The sequence below is a fragment of the Electrophorus electricus genome, chromosome 20, assembly GCF_041902795.1.
Source record: "Electrophorus electricus isolate QZ-2024a chromosome 20, ASM4190279v1, whole genome shotgun sequence".
NCBI classification, from domain to species: domain Eukaryota; kingdom Metazoa; phylum Chordata; class Actinopteri; order Gymnotiformes; family Gymnotidae; genus Electrophorus; species Electrophorus electricus.
This window is the reverse complement of record NC_137516.1, coordinates 12349339-12366150: the sequence shown is the minus strand read 5'-3', so window position 1 is coordinate 12366150 and position 16812 is coordinate 12349339. Positions and strand designations below refer to the sequence as shown.

Here is a 16812-nt window from a genome sequence, read left to right as displayed (position 1 = left end):
TCTCTCCTTGAGGAAGTCCCTCCCATACACATGACTTGCTGGATACGCATGGTTTCCTGCCATGCAGCACATTCTCATGGCGGTGTGTGTGTGTTTGGGGGAGGCCCAACCATAAACCAGCACTGAGAAAAAGCAGGAAGTGTTACAATGGCTCACTTCAGCAAAGACAGGGAACACTTTGTGGATTCTAGAAAGATCTATGAGTAATGACTACACTTTCTTCTGAATGGAAGGCTTATTTCATTTGCGGTTTTAACCCTTTATGAATATTTTACGCTAACTGAGGTATAGGCCTTACATGTTGTCACACACAGAGCACACTGAAGTTACTTTAGATTGTAGATACAATAGAAAAATATGACAAAATTTCAAAATCAACCTGAACAAGATCCATTAAAGTATCCATTATAATATGTAAATGTATAATAATCTTATTATGTCCTTAAAGTATAGGCCTATAGCCAGAAGATAATATCCCAAAATTCATATAATCATACCAAAAGATAGTAACAGATTAAACCGTCCTTAAAATAATGTGTCCATGTTTTTATATTATAGTAATCAGTTATTATATATAATCAATCACATAATCAGTTCAGACAGCAAGAATGCACTCCATGAGAAAAAAAAAATCAGGAGAATCCCATCACTGCAACATCCTAAAGTGGGAATGCTTGCATTTTTAAAGCACTTATCAGGTGTCTAATGAACTTTGTCTCCATATGGAAACACTCCCATGTTTCTGATGTTTTCTTGTACAGGGACCTATTGTAGTTAAGTTAGCTAAGCTCTAATTTAAATCAGGCAAGATCACATCACCGAAGGCAGTTATAGTACACAGTCATATTACTTTGTCACTTGAAAAATGAGTTATCTTTGCAATTTACTGTATAGTTATAGTCAATCATATGATTCAAACACTTGTCTTCAAGGCAAAATATAGAGACTTTTTAAAGATTGGTTCAGCTAAGCTAAGCATAGTATGTTCGATATCATGTAACCTGTACTGCAGCACTGTTTGATATAAATGGGAACATAAATACAGGGTGAAATACAGATTTGTTAAATTCTGGAGCAACACTGTGCAGACAGGTTTGACCTAGGGTATCCTATCCTATCTAATGTTTTTGTTAAAATTATCCTTTATTCCTTCTTAGACAAACAGAAGTGCTAAATCTCTTTTTAAAAAAACCATTCCTTTGTAAAACAAGTAAGAATTGATGGGATTGTTGAATCCCACGATTTAAACTCGAAAATCATTCCACCGTAATATAGTGCGAATTCAGAAATTGTCTGTGCCTCAGAAAAAATACTACAAATCAGGTTTTGAAGTTGATCGTACAGAGGCTAAAAAGGGACTAATTAATTGGTAGTTTTCTTCCCTTCCGCCATCATAGATGACCATAAAAATGACCGAACCGTACACGGCTGCGCGGAGTGATCCATGCACGGACTACACCCAGGCGTTGTCTAATTTCATCGGCTTTCTTCCCTGCCCAAACCCAGATCTGTTAGAACGTAACGTTCTGGAGACAATTGAAGACGTGAAACTTGATTTAGCTTACGACCTGCCAGCTGCCATAGCACTTCTGTCTTAAATCCAAGGGTCTATACAAAGCTTAAATCTTATTAGAAATTACAGAAATATGTCTTGGCAAAGCTACGTGGATAACCTGATGGGCGATGGCAGCTGCATGGAAGCCGCCATTCTTGGTTATATAGACGCCAAATACGTTTGGGCATGTATAACCGGCGGTGTTTTTAGCGGTATAACGGTAAGACTTCAAAATTACAATTACTGATTTAAAACGACAACAACAACAAAAAGCGTTTAGGGTCGGGGCTAGATTACTATCTTTGTATGGTCCCATCGCCACGTTCCGGTTAGCAAGCTAGTTTAGCTAGCACGCGTGCATCGGAGAACCGGCCTCAGCTACTGGATCTGTAGTTACAAAGACAGCCATCTAGCTACATGAGCAGCGTTAATATTAACTTGCATGACAATGGAATGTCATCTTGCTATAATTAGTATCGTAAAAACGCTCGTTTTCTCTTGGATACAAGAACTAGATGTTCCTATCGAATTCAACAAATATATTGTTCGCTCTTATGAATTACCATGTCAGCTAGCTATGTAGGCCCACTCAGCAGTAGAACGTAAAAAAGCTAGCGATGGCTGGATTAGCTGATGGATATCTTACGGAAAGGCCTTGCTCTTATTTTTCCGTAATGCTATAGAAACAATACATTGTCGCCAAATGGAATACGCGTCTTTTAATAGCAGTCGTGAAGCTGAATTTCCAGAAACAGAAAAGATGGTTGTGAAAAAATCTGTCTAGCTGGTCTAACGCTGATCAACTAAAACCTCTTCCGTTGATGTCTGATTCGAAAGTGGGAAAGTTATCGAAGCAGGCTATGACACAATCACATTTTTATTGCCTTATTCACCTGTTGGTTTGCTAGCACATGTTAAACTAAATGTTTTAAAAATGTGACGAATTATAATCACGGTATACGTCCTAGTTATGGTTTTTCAGATTCATGGAATCATTGGACACGGGCTGCTTTTTACCCCTTCCCTCTATCTCCGGTCGCTTTCGAGTTAGGCCTTGCTTGAAGGAAGTTAGCGCAGTGGCGCCCGTATAGTCTCCCCCTTGCAGGAACACAGCCCGCGTCGGTTTCAAAGATGGCGTCTTGTTCGCTCATTTATTCGGTCTTTTCGTTTTTCGTTTAAAAAATTGAGATGGTAGCCCTAATGGGTTGTGCCCCATCAGTCAGCCTTTTTAAATGTGTAACGTTCAGTTTTGGTTGCCTAAGACTATGGTAATGCTGTTCTTATGTACACCAACATAATGGGGGGAGGGGGTGATGTGCAGAACACACTGCATGGAATCAACTGTGGGTCGATTTTTTTTTTTTGTTTGTTTTTTGGCAATTTTATATATCTGATTTGATTAAACTGGTTAAGATCAAATTTGAGGTGTCCTGTGGGGTGGGGGGTTGGTTGGTTGGTTACATGTAGTATGGTACACTTAATCTAATTAGGAACCAATTAATATTGTACTGGTTAATCTCATCTGCAATCCTTAATTGTAGGCTGATGAAATCGATATGCTAATCGGCAAAGACCGAGAGAGCTTCTTCGCCTGTGGGCTCACCCTAGGGAAAAAGAAGTGCTCTGTGATCAGAGACAGCCTGTTTGTTGATGGAGACTGTACTATGGACCTCAGGACGAAGAGTTGTAGTGGGGAGCCGACATACAATGTTGCTGTAGGCAGAGCTACAAGAGGTAAACTGTTTTGTGTATTTGTAAATGACTAAACTTGTTTTGCATGGGATTGAGGAATTCACCTTAGAAGTAAGTACAGGCAAACAAGCCTGAAGACTTTCACACTTTAATATGTGACTATATAAAAATGTAATAAATATGATCGTCCCTGCTCATACATACAATTAAAATGTCTGACTCTCCTGTACCAGGGCAGGGAGTACCAGTGGTGCTAATGTATTGCCTTATATATGGATTTGCTTACCACACTTTTATGTTTAAGTTTTCCATTTACCTGTTTTGCCTCTATGCCAAGATGTTCATGCAGTCTGTCTTTGTGGTTCTCATTTTGTCAATATCAGCGTGAAATGGATGTCAAAACGTGGGCACATGTCTGCCTTCTCAATATTGAGGCAATTAATATAGAAGTTTATTTATTGTTTATATATTTAAAAAGGTGAATGCAGTGATGTCCTTAAACAAACAAGTAGATATTTCCCTGCATTCTTAGTGCCCTTAGGTCTCCCCTAGAATACCTCCAGTGGCAAGTTTTGCACTTCAATTTGCTACACTAATGACCCCCTCCTGTTCAAACACTCCATTCCAAACACTCCATTCCATGTCTTGTCAGTTAATTATATTCTCTGGAAATCTGTTCCCAAAACATTTGTAAACTTGCAGACTGCTTTCAGGAATGTGTAGGGAGGGGGGCTGTAAATGGAATTAGTAGCTCTTAACATAATACAGAAACTATCAAGATTGAAATTCTGGACTCCCAGAAATGTATTCGCTTGGCTGATGTCAATTTGCACATCGCCATTATTATAGCAATGTTTGTTGCAAATTTGTCTAGGAATAAACCATGTGAGCATTACTTGGCTTCTCATGTCATATGATCCTTGTGGCTGCTGTATAAGTGATCTGAATGTGATAAAATGTTTAATTCTTAAAGGGGGGAGGAGTTGACTTTTTATCTAGTTATTGGTTTAATGTTTAGTGCAAACAAATGTTGCTATAATCAGCTGTTCATATCAACTAGGATTCTTCTGTCATTTGTTGAGATATTAGTTGTGGTTCATGGAGCAATTAATAGAAGTTCTGTGTGATTAGTTGGAAACCAAAATATTGCCAAATCAACATGGACACCTTTTGGACAAGCGTGTTCATTTTTTGTTCTCTTTAGAAATGGATCACGCGTGCTATATTTTTCTCATTAAAATGCACCTTTCTCTTGTTTTTGTCCCTAACCACACCACTTCAACACCTTCTCAATTTCTTCTCTTACAGTCTTGGTTCTTGTAATGGGCAAAGAAGGGATCCATGGAGGTGGACTGAATAAGAAGGCATATTCGATGGCGAAATACTTGAGGGATTCGGGGTTCTAATGTAATTAAACTTGTTTAGTATCAGTTGAGGGACATAAGTGAGGTTTGCTGTTAAGCTTTCTCCTTTAAGCAGTTAAATGTCTTGGAAAATTTTAATAGCAATTGAAGAATGGTTTAAGATTCTATAATGTCCCTATGTTACTGGGGGAAAGACTTTTTCTTTCTTTTCAAGTTTGTTCATTAGTTGTCTTTATTTCCCCCCCTCCCCCACCCTTATGTACTCCAGTATTGGTTGTAGTCATGGTAAAGGAAGGTATTCACGGAGGACAAGAAAATGTATACCATGTGTGAGTACCTGAGGAAGGTTGGATACTGAAGTGGCTCTTACCCATCCATCCACACAGCAGCTCACTAACATCCACTACCCTTACCCTGTTCTGTCACCTTTAAAACACTAAATACACTACAATTAGCAGATCCATCATTGCCCCATTACTATTTTTATTTTTTGTTTTTTGGTGAATCTTTTCCTTGACACTTATCCTCTTTTTATAATTTAGCAAACCTGTCCCTTTTGCCACCCTTGTAGTGCCACAGAAAAACAAGCATGCAGGTTCTATGAAGACTTAAAATTAAACCATACTGTACATAGTCAGACCATTACAGAAAAAACCCAAACTGGACCACCTACATTGATCTTTAGATTGCTGACTAATGAAGTGTTTTTTCCTAAGGCACTAGTGGTCCATCTTTACACTTAAGCCTCTCCAGTGCTCTGAGCCTTGCTGAGTTAAAAAAAAAAAAGTCTTCCTTATGTTTAGCATGACTGGAAGGAGAAAGTGCATGCATATCTTTTTAGTTTAATGTCATGCTCCCCAGCAAATAACTAACTAGCTCCTATACCTCTGTCCGAACTTTCCATATGTACATTTGGACAGGTGGCTTCACGTTTTCTGATCCAAGCAGGTAATTTGCTTCTGTTCGTTCCTACCCTGCCATCCACCACACTATGACTACCATAACTCTGCGCCCCCCCCTTTTTTTTTTCCTTTTTTTTTTTAAATATAAAATGTCCTACATCCCTACATGCTTTTGCTGTTGTACTCAGATGTGCTTTTGTAAGTCCTTGGTGTAATGTTTTTTTTTGTTTGTTTGTGGGTTTTTTTTTTGTTTGTTTTTTTTTTGTTTTTTTTATAAATTCTCCCCAACATTTGAGTATGATGGCAGATCAGCATTTACAAGTTCTTGGTAAAAGTCACTTGTCAAGGGCCTTCATTACCTGGACTCTGTAAGGACATTCCATCGCTGCTGTAGCTCAACCATTTAGAACTGTTAGCCAGCTCAAGTGATTTATTTCTTAATCACTGCCCTCCTATTGCAACTCTGGGTTTGTGTCCGTTTGTTTCCTGATAGGACCAATTTTTTTGTCATTTGGGTGGGGGGGGGGAATTAACAATCACTACAAAATTTTGAAGGATGACTGCTAGCTTCATCTGTTGCCATATTTTAAAAATGCTAAAATCAGCACTTCAAAAACAATAACATTAACTTCATGATTATACACTATTAATGGCCTAAATGTCTGGTGGAGGGAAACGGAAGCTGTAATGGTAACTACCTGAAGTTCTCATGAATGTCTTGAATAGATGAAGTGGCAGTCTTATTGCTAACTTTGGTCACTTCAAAATGTTGAACACTAAATCTCTGTTAATCCGCAATTTTCAGGAAATCATTTGGAGTTTCATTACCTTGTGCTTTACTCAACTGCTATGTATCAAATGTCAGCATGGTACAAATACTTCATTAAATGAGCAAAAAAGACATTGAGGTAAACTGTGTACACTAATTTTTTTGAGTTTTGGTGGTATTAATTGAAGAGACCACTAGTCAGTTGTTGTGGATACTTGATCCAAAAAGATTAAAAAAAAAACAACTGTATCCTGTGCCATAATGTAGACATGATCTGTTGCTACTGTGAGATGGATTTTAAACTGCTGGCTTCTAAGGAGTCAGTTCATAAATGGCACCCATTTTATGGATATTTGGCCTAAATTCAAACTGCAGGGCTTGTGGAAAATGTAGATTAAAGTTAAAACATCAAATCATGTTCTTTTTGCTCCCTTCTTTCCTACTCCTGAATACACCTGACCAGCTGATATACAACTCAATTTGTGTGGAAAATGCCATGATATAACCACCTTGTTTACAGACAGATCAAATAAATCTATTCCAACCAGAAATGAGTGGATTTGTTGTTTTTTGTTCCTGAGTCCTAGGCTGTTCAAGGGCTCTGTGTAGATGTGATGACATAATGTTTGCTGCATTTATAGACTTACAAAGAAAGGACTTGTACTTCATTTTTATTTGCATTTTGTTATAAATAAATATTTAGCGTATTCCCTGGTATAATGGTTGTCAAACTAGTTTTGCTAGTTTTCACCTCCTCCTCTTAAAATATTAGTGTGAAAAAATTCTAAGTGATGCTATTTAGTGTATTTTTAAATGTAAAAATGTCAAATAAGAAATTGGCATTCTAAATGAAAAATCACTAATGTAAATGCAAGTAAAACTAAAAAAGCTGAAATTCTCACTAACTGAGAAACATCTTGCACAGCTGCAAATTGTACAGCTGTGTAAATTACAAACTTATCAGGCAGACCACACAACCACTTTTGACTGAATATTGGGTGGCAGATCATTGACATTGCAGCATTAATGCTGACATTCAACGCTTGTCTCATTCATAAAATTGTAAAGACCCTAATGGTGCACAGAATAAATGTCATGATTTTATCTCCATTTAATTAAGGTGTTTTTGTGTGTGTCTTGATCTACACTAATGAATTAACAATATAAATATGTAAAAAGGTAAGGAGATACTGGATAGCATTCAATATGATCCTGTTCCCTCAACCATGAATGGTATATAGGCATTTAAGTGGCTCTATAACCATTTATATTGGTGACTCCTGCAAAGTAACATACCATTGCTTACCTTTGCTTAATTGCTATTCTAACAGAAATCTATGACTAAATAATTTAGATAGCTTTGGTCATTCTGCAGGCTATCGCCCCAGGTGGCAGTGTTTGGCTGGAGTATCTAGCACAAAAGCTATCGCCCCAGGTGGCAGTGTTTGGCTGGAGTATCCAGCACAAAAGCCATTAATGCCAGTTGCATTTCGTACCCTAGGTCCACAACACTACCACACCATTGCATCTCCTAGCTTTATTGTTACATCTACTCTGTTGTTTGCTTTCTGCCCTGCACCTGTGAGGATATACTGTGTGTTGATCCCACAGTGGCTTGTACTGGGGTCTCAGATTTGTGTCCCTATCTAAGTGGCATTTCCATGTTCTCCCTGTTTGCGTGGGTTTCATCCCACATTCCAAAAACATGGAGGTTATGTAAAAATGGGCTACCCTAAAAATTGTCCTGGTGTGAGTGTGTGGGTGTTTATTACTGTATGCCTGTATGCCATGTGATGGATGGCACCCTGTTCTGGGTGTTATCTTCTCTCACCTTCCTGCACCTAATGCAGTCCCCCAGGGGGCTGTGGTTTCTGGTTGAGAGTATGCTGTGTACAGTTTGCTGCTGTTTCTCACCGGTGTGTTGACTAGATGTAAAAACAGTGATTGTAAAGGATCCTTGGGATTTGAAACAGGCATTATATAAGTTTAACTTCATTCATTCATGTTGAATGCTGACTAATGCTGAGCACATGCATGTCACATTGTGGTGTCCCATATGCTAGTCTACACATGTAAATGAATTAAGGAAAACTGGGCATGACCAACACTATATCACCACAGTATATAGGTGCTAGCTCAGTGGTTAAGGTACTTGATTAGTAATCAGAAGGTTGCTGGTTCAAGCCCCACCACTGCTAAGTTGCCACTGTTAGGCTCCTGTTGGGCAAGGATAAAAGCATCAACTAAGTTTGGTAAATGTAGTTGCTTTTTGTCATTCTGAATGTTGCGTTGAATGCTTCTGTCTGGGGCAGTGATGTTATCTAAATACTGAAGCATTTCTATTGCTTGCATGGCTATAAAGGTATTAACTGGTAGCAAACTGGTCAAAACAGATGTGGGATAAATGTTATTTATTTGTGTTTTAAAACCATGAACTTTAGAAGCTGACCATCTCAAACACATTATTTATGATCCTGCATGCTATGACTCTAGTAATATTTGATTTTGGTCACTGTTACAACTGTGACCTGCTAAGTTTGACTAATATATAATGCTCTGTAGTCTGGAGTTTCCTAACTTCATTGCTACCATACCAACAACAGGCAATGCAAGCAGATATGTTATTAAGCCGATTTCCATTAACATTAAAATGCCTTGCCACTAGAAATGACAATTTCTTAATTCTGATGGTCCAAAAGTATTCATCGATATGGTCAGCAAGATTTATCTTGGTTTCTCCAATGTAAAGCTGATTTTGCAAGTAATAGAGTAGACAACTCCTATCTGTTCAAAATAGCCTGCCATGTACTACACAGTATACAGTTGTGGCCAAAAGTTGAGAGACACGAATTTGTTTTCAAAGTTTACTGCCTCAGTATATTTAGATCCTTTTGTCAGATGTTTATATGATCTAGCGAAGTACAATAATAAGCATTTCAAAAGTTTATTTAACTTGCCATTGTTAAATACATCCAGTTTAAGCAAAGACTTAATATTTACAGTATTGACCCTTCAAGACTTCAGCAATTCACCTTGGCATGCTGGATATTAGCTTTTGGGCAAAGTTTTGACTGATGGCAACCCATTCTTGCCTAATCAGTGTTTGGAGTTGATCACAGTTTGTGTTTGTTTATCCACCCTTTGTGAGAATTGAGAACAGGTTTACAATGGGAATGAGATCTGGGGAGTTTCCTAGCCATGGTGCCAAAGTGTTAACAAACTTCAACCACCACCACCCTTTAAAAGCAATCAGTCTGCTCTTCTATTTCAGCATGACAGAGTGATATCAGCTGCCTTGTCCTTGTTAACACTTTCTCCTGAGCTAATGAAAAGATCACTGAAATGATATTAGCAGACCATTTTGTGGAAGGGCTGAAATGCAGTAATTCTTGTGATAGAAGTTAATTTTCATGGCAAGGAATGATTTTGCAATTAATTGCAATTCATCTGATCGCTCTTCACAATCTAGAGTTAATGCAAATTGCCACCATAAAAAGTGAAACAGCAAACTTTGTGAAAGCCAAAATTTGTGCTAATTTCAAAACTTTTGGCCAAGATTGTACAGTATGTATTGTTCCTTTAAGTAATATACAAGAGTGAAACCTGTTTCATCTTCTACTGGTTATATTCTGGCATTCATGCTAGAACTGCGAAAGTTTGCATTTGTTATATATTGTGCTGAAAACAGTTTTGGCAAGGAACACATGCTTAATGGGGAATACTATATAACGTTTAAAATGTTTATTACTAGATTGCATTGTTTTATCTTAACATGTAAGGATATTGTCTTCAGTTAGAAAATTGGTTAATTCAAAACTAAAAGTATTCTCATACAAAGTTTGACTAAACTAACACCAAGGGAGCGCAGGGTTCCTACTAACGTGGGGTAAAATGTAACACTGATTCTTATTTATTTATTTATTTTTAAAAAATGTAGTTAAACAGGTTCCAGCGGAACGTGATTCTGTTGGGGTGTCGGAAGAGCAGCTCTTAATGCTACCGCCATGAAATTAGTTTTGTAGGGTGTGTTGTCTGCTACCCTATACAAGAAACAATGAGAACAATACCCCCCATACGAATTTATTTTGGTCCACAGGTCATCAAAAACCATGCCATGTAAATGAATTAGATCATCCTGCTATTTGCGGTTCGATTTGTTTTTTAAGTTTGACACGTTTTCACTAATAATATTTATCTACATGCAGATATTATATTTATTTAGGTTGGAAAGCTCGTTTGGCTCAAGGAACACAAAATTGCATTGAATTATGTTTGTATCAGTTTACCAGACTTTGTAGCGAATGTTCTAAGTAGGTAACCTAGGGGTAAGTTGTAACATTCTCACTTATTCTGATTTAGCTAAATTGTTCAGGAACGGTCGGTGCTGAGAACAAAATGTACATTTTCTTTTGTACCAGAGACAGAAGGCTTGCATACAAAAGTGATTGAACGTGCTCAAATTTGAATAATGCTCTATTTCCTATGCCAGTCGTTAGGTAACCGTTATAAGAAAGCAAAATAAACCTGTCTATGCCTTGTATACATACTTAATTTAATATGACACGGCACTACCCATCGGACTCGGCGCTGAACTGCGTTTCCAATAGACATCCAGCATGTGTTGAAAATTTCCCAATTGGCGCGTGTAAATTACAAACGGTAGTTTAGGAATCGTTTGAACTTTTGTAGCGCTCTGTGTGTGCTCTTGAGCGAATGGCGCAGAACGGAACGAATCTGACGCTAATGTGTTTATTTGTTATTGGGGTAAGCCCTCGTAGACACTGTGCTGCTTTGAGAGGTAAAGTAACATTTAACTCGGTGGGTTTTTGAAGTACGATTACACAGGACGATTTTTAGCTGACCGAGTTACCAATGAGAAGCCTGAATTGAAGGTACACTCTGGAAAATTGCTCATTGGACTTGGCGGTGAATGTATAAATGGTGGACTTATGAGGACTTAACCAGGCTCACGAAGAGATCCAAAGGTGATCAGTTTGACCAAGCCAGTGAGTAGGCTAATCCTGACAAAGGGCTAAATTGAAAAAGCTATAGAGGATAGTTTATATGTGCAGCCTTCACTTTAAATTAATGCTATGTAAGATTGTTTTTGTTTCTGAAGGTTCAAAAGTCTGTCATGCAGTCCATGTGTATTAAAATTGGTTTAATATGTATTTGTGATCTGATGAGGGGAGGGGTGTGTTGAAATCCTTTTGCATTTATTTGGTTTTGGGTTTCCAAGCTGCAACACTTCTGGGAAACCGTCAAGGGTGCAAGTTTTCTTAATTCCCCAGTAGTGCCACAGCTGCGTGGAATGTGTTGAACATCCTATGATGCTGAAAATATCTGGAAAAACTACAGCTTTTGATTATGGTTTGCTTGTAGACAGACGTATGACGCTCCTTTACAATTAACTGGTTTCTGGTAACTACTTGAGTTGCTGGTTTCCCAGAAATTGATTTGTCTTTTGCAGGCAACTTCCTACCACTTCTGCTATTGAAGATACCTTCAGGCTGTGGCCTTCATATATAGACGGTTTTGCAAGATGTAGCCTTCATTGAGAGAGATGCTGAAGGTGTTGAATGGCTATTTTTGCACTAACTTTTGATTTCTCCCCTAGTGGAATGCTCATGTTCTACCCCTCTGGTTGTGATGGTTGCCTGCTAAAATGTCTTGTCCCTTTCTGAACTTGGCTCCAAGTCCTCCTTTAGCTTCCTGTTCTCATAATGGAATGGTCATAAAGGCTCTTAAGTTTGCCCTAACTAAAAATTTGTTGGTGAAAGGTAAAAACCTTCATATACCCTTAGCCTGACCAAAATGCCAGAGGCTGCATAGCCTCCTTACCGGGATGTTCCCCAAACATCAGAACCAATTGAATACTTGCAGTGCTGCCCAGCAACTCCGTTGTACCCTAACTGACCATCAATGTTCTATCATCAACCTAGTCATAACCATTATGGATTTCCTTATCATAACTTTGACCCTGTTTCTAGATTTGGGCCAATTAGAAATTTGACCTCACGTCCACACCCTATTGAATACAGTGTTTCTTCATTCCAGCCTGTCTCTGTGTGCAAATAGTAACTACAAACAGGCATCTGTAGCTTTACCATCAGATCATCTTGTAATGCCAGAGTTTGACATCCCACTACCCATCAAGCTTCTAAAATCTGCTGGATTACCCCCTTTTGAGGAAAGGCTCCATTCATCTCTCCCCATTTTAGAAAAGAACAATCCAAAACCCTTCATGATTCTCCCCCCATATCAGTCTTGCAAGGTAAAATGCCCCAAGTAAGTGTTCCCTTGTTTTTAATTCCTTTCCTGAGCCACCAAAATGAGATGTCAAATTCATTGTACTATTGAAGCAAAGCCTTGGAGTCATTGATAGTGCCAAATGTTCAACACTAGAATCATGTTTCCAGCCTCAAGGTACCTTTTACATGCTCAGGTTCTTGATCCTCTGAGGACTTCTCCAGGCTTCCTTTCAAAGTTAGCTGCTGGACCATTTAGCAAAACCAGGGTCTGTTGTATCACCTTTTAGCCAAACAGTTCTAGTGCGCTACCATGTCCATACCAGCAACCTGATAGTTTGTGACATCTGTGTCTATCATTTTTACCTGTATGCTGCGCTGATGATTTACCACCCATCCCCTCCAAAGACAAGTGAATGATTAAACCTGTGAAGGTAAAATGAAGAAAATAAAAAATTGGCCAATCTATTATGTGGAGTTCTGGTCTGTCAATCTGTTCCAGTCCTATGCTGTGTGCATTATGGCTGATTGTGGACATTCAAAACAACCAGACTTTACAGAAAAAAATATTCAATGTACACTAAATATGGACAATGCCAAATAAGATAAGTAATCTGAATTGTAGAATCCTTATGTGTGGAGGATCTGATGATTACTGTTCATTCCTAGTTGCAGCTTGAGTGTAGGCACTGTAGTCAGACTAAAAACCACCTCATAAGGGCTTGTTACAGCACCTAAAAGTCTCCAAGGTGTATGCAGAACTGGTTTAGGCAGTCTGAGTCTTATTCTGTCTCTTGGGTTGGTTTGAGTATGATGTGGAGTCTCATTTAGCTTAACAGTATGGTTAAGCATGAGTGTTCACAGATGTCCTGCAGTATTTTGGGTACTGTGGATTTAGTAATGATGGGCTCAGCCTTGTTTTTTCTTTTCTGTGCTGAAGTTACACAGGTTAGTTGAGATGGTGAAAATGCTTTGGTTTGTCTAAAAGTTTAAGCAATACTGGGTCAACATTATTTTTTTTTGTCATGCAGAGAGAGCAAAATATCAGGTTAATGGATATTTATTACATTAAAATGGTACAGGTCATACATTGCCTGGATGTAAATAGTCTTAGCACCATTTGAAAACTGTACTGCTCACATTCAAGGCAGTACATTTATCCCAGAAATACTGGTGAGTTCAGTTTTCAGCCTGCTGATGGCACAAAACCACCCAAGCGTTTGCCTCTTTGAAAGCCAAACCTATGGAACAATTAAGAGTTGAATGGGGTCTGACTTAGAAAAACTTGACTTTCCCAGGGCATCTGTGAGGTTGTGGCTGTGTGTCTGATACCACCACCTCCCTCTTCACAATAGGCACCCCGACAACTGATACCACCTCGGTCGACTCGGCAGACTCTGCAGAGAGTAGACCGCTGGTGGTGGGGTCATGCAAGGGAGTCAGCTTGTGGTGTGTCAGAGCATGGATGGTAGGTGTGTAACCAGGCCCAGCAGTGTGAGCATGAAATGCAGGAGCAAGCACAGTGGCGTTGGTGGCTGGATCCACAGCTGGGGCCTGTCATAGGAGAGAAATCAATTCGGGGAACAACTTGACAAAAACTGTTTCTTGTTATCAATACATATGTATTGCCAAATAGCCACTCAAATGATGTGGGGGAAACAGTGGTTACCAGAGGAAGGAAGATTTTGCAGTCAATTTTCATAAGGCCAACACCTTCAGCAAGACAGAAACCATGGCGCTATGGGGAAGGAAAAAAAACACAAAAAACCTACAACGTATTTCACCAGCAATGCAGGTCAAACCACAGACATGCAACTAATATATTATGATCCTGTATTTGTTTGAAACATACTTACAGCTTCAGTGTGCTTTAGAGGAACACAGATACCGTTAGAACTTGTACAATTTGTTTCAATGATGGCATATTCTGCTTTGAATTTAGGCCCACCAGACAAAATCTGCAAAAATAAGAATTTAAATAAAAATTGAATATGATGGAATCAAGTTACTAAATCACAGATTTTGTAGTTTTCATTAGTTTTTATTTGTTTATTTTACCTGAGATGTGAGTCTTCCAACCTCAAAAAGTGCAAATGTTGCATTCAAAGTGTGGTTTTTGTTGAAGACCTCCAAAGATGCTACCACAAACTGGTTGGCAGCAGTATCATTCAGCGGGACGAGTCTTGGGCAGCCCAAACAGATATCTTCGTTAGATTCTGCTCATAAAGATAATAAAGGCAGCATGAACAGCACATGAATGCGATGTTTGCGATGTTTGAAAATGCTTCCCAAGCAGTACTGGAAAAAGCACATGGTCTATGCACTCTTAAGTGCAACCTGTATCCATATTTTTAAGTAAGCGTTTATATTTGACCTGCTTCTGTTTTACATTTGAATGCTACCACAGACATGACCTCAGCAGCTTTGGAGAGAGCTACATCACAGTCAGCCTCAACTGCCTGGGGGGAGGGAGAGATAGACAAGACATTAGGTTGCCTATTAAAAAAAAAAGCAGAGGAAAAAATAATCAGACAAGTAGTTTACCATTTCAGTCTTGGGTCTAACAGGGCACTGAGGCACAGGTGTGGGATCTAGGACATGACATTTAGTCTCAAGAAACTCTATTTCCATTTGATATGTCTGCGTTCCATCTGCCTGTGAAATGACAAACATATTATTTGAATTGAATTTCCTAATATTGCTATAATGTAATTATTTGAAATGGTTTATTTGTATAGGTGATGTATTTATTCTTTTTTATTTCAGTATGGGTATAATCCTGATGGAAATACTGTAGAGTAAGTTATGAATGGTCCCTTAATGTGTACTTTGTAGGTTCATGTGTTTTGCTTTTAAGTTGCTTATTCTCATGCGATTTGTTTTCTGATATTTGGCACACCTTCTCCTTCCCAGATTTTTCATCCCACAACCCACTGTAAACCACTGACCAGCCTGATTGGCCTCTTAAAATTGTTTATTATTAATAAAATGAGAACCTCTGCCCCACCTAGACTGTACTTTTTGTGAGGTACATTAAAAAGGACTGCAAGACATTTTTGCTTTTTTGATTGAGATTTTACAGTTCATCTACCAGATTTAGCCACAGAGTCCACCCTTCTCTTCAATTGCATACCCTACATCCAAATCATTCTCAAAAGCCCCTACACCAGAAACATGAATACAGCCTCTGCTACTATCCTATGCCTGTGCAAAATAGCTGATAGGCAGGGAGGGAAAAGGAATCAGTGCAAGAAATGTACTGGTCAATCTGTAGCATTATTTCCCCTGTGTGAATGCAGTTGTTTTGTTCTCATAAGAAGTGGGTGATCCTGTCAGTCACATTTTGTCCAGTCAGTGTCTGTCATTTTGAAGTGTTCCCCCCCCCCCATAAAATGTATTATGTTTTAAAAGCCTGTATTATTGCACATAGTACAGCTTCTCTGGATTTTGATAGTCAGATGAATTGTAATATTAGAACAGTAAATTAAAAAATATTTTAAAGTGGTAAAGCAAGCTTGTAAAGTCATTTCTCTGACAGTGCATTCCAGCTGTACACTCCCCTCTTCCTAATCCTGTACCTTCACCAACTTACCTTTGTAGTTATCCTGATGTCTTCAATGTGGTTCAGAGCATATTTGTAACCATGTGTGTTTTGGCCATTGATGAATTCCAGAGCCACCTGGGCAGCAGCTTCAGCCTCCGGCGAGTCACAGGGTGGCAGGGTGACACTGGGCAGCTGCTGAGCCCATGTTCCCAGCACCACGATCCCTAAAACTGTAAGTATCACTGGGAGTTTCATGATAAAGAATGCAAAAGGAGCACTCTTGTTCAGCAAAAGGTGACCAAGTGCATGCTCCATTAGTCATATATGCCTCACACCCTACATCACGTGGGTGAGGTAAACATGAACGCTTTTGACTGACCTTGCGCAAGCAAGGAAGTCTGGGCAAATTGGGTGGATGCAACTCCTGTTTAATGTGGACAAACTGAGTGGCCTTGGATAAATAGGATGAGGGGATGTCATGGTGTTTTTAAACTTTGGCCATCTGTGGTTAGAGGAAAATACATATCCAGTTATCGACTGGGTCACTGCATCCACTGCACTTTCCCCTAACAAATCTTACTTGTTTGAAATACTTCTGGAAATTTTTTTCTCCATGTTTAAGAGAGCACTCCCCCTTTTCTCTGCAGGGCAGATGCTCTTGCCCTCTAATCTGACAGTGCAGGCAGGGTAAATATTATGACGCATGAGGCTTAATGGGTCAATTCAGGTCTCAGGCAA

At 38.9% G+C, this 16812-nt stretch overlaps 2 protein-coding genes across 2 annotated transcripts; one reads left to right on the top strand and one right to left on the bottom strand.

Annotated features, from left to right (window-relative positions):
• The first annotated feature begins 1453 nt into the window (after positions 1-1453).
• On the top strand, positions 1454-6833 carry LOC113590710 (profilin-2-like). The gene is made up of 3 exons (XM_027030998.3): positions 1454-1775; positions 3097-3289; positions 4556-6833. Exons 1-3 carry the CDS (start codon positions 1647-1649, stop codon positions 4651-4653), a joined length of 420 nt encoding a protein of 139 aa, XP_026886799.1. The 5' UTR covers positions 1454-1646; the 3' UTR covers positions 4654-6833.
• A 6741-nt stretch (positions 6834-13574) lies between these two features.
• Positions 13575-16404, bottom strand: ahsg2 (alpha-2-HS-glycoprotein 2). The gene is made up of 7 exons (XM_027030990.3): positions 16123-16404; positions 15075-15185; positions 14905-14989; positions 14589-14746; positions 14387-14488; positions 14200-14268; positions 13575-14084 (listed from the first exon to the last, which is right to left on the bottom strand). Exons 1-7 carry the CDS (start codon positions 16387-16389, stop codon positions 13806-13808), a joined length of 1071 nt encoding a protein of 356 aa, XP_026886791.3. The 5' UTR covers positions 16390-16404; the 3' UTR covers positions 13575-13805.
• Between the last annotated feature and the right edge of the window lie 408 nt (positions 16405-16812).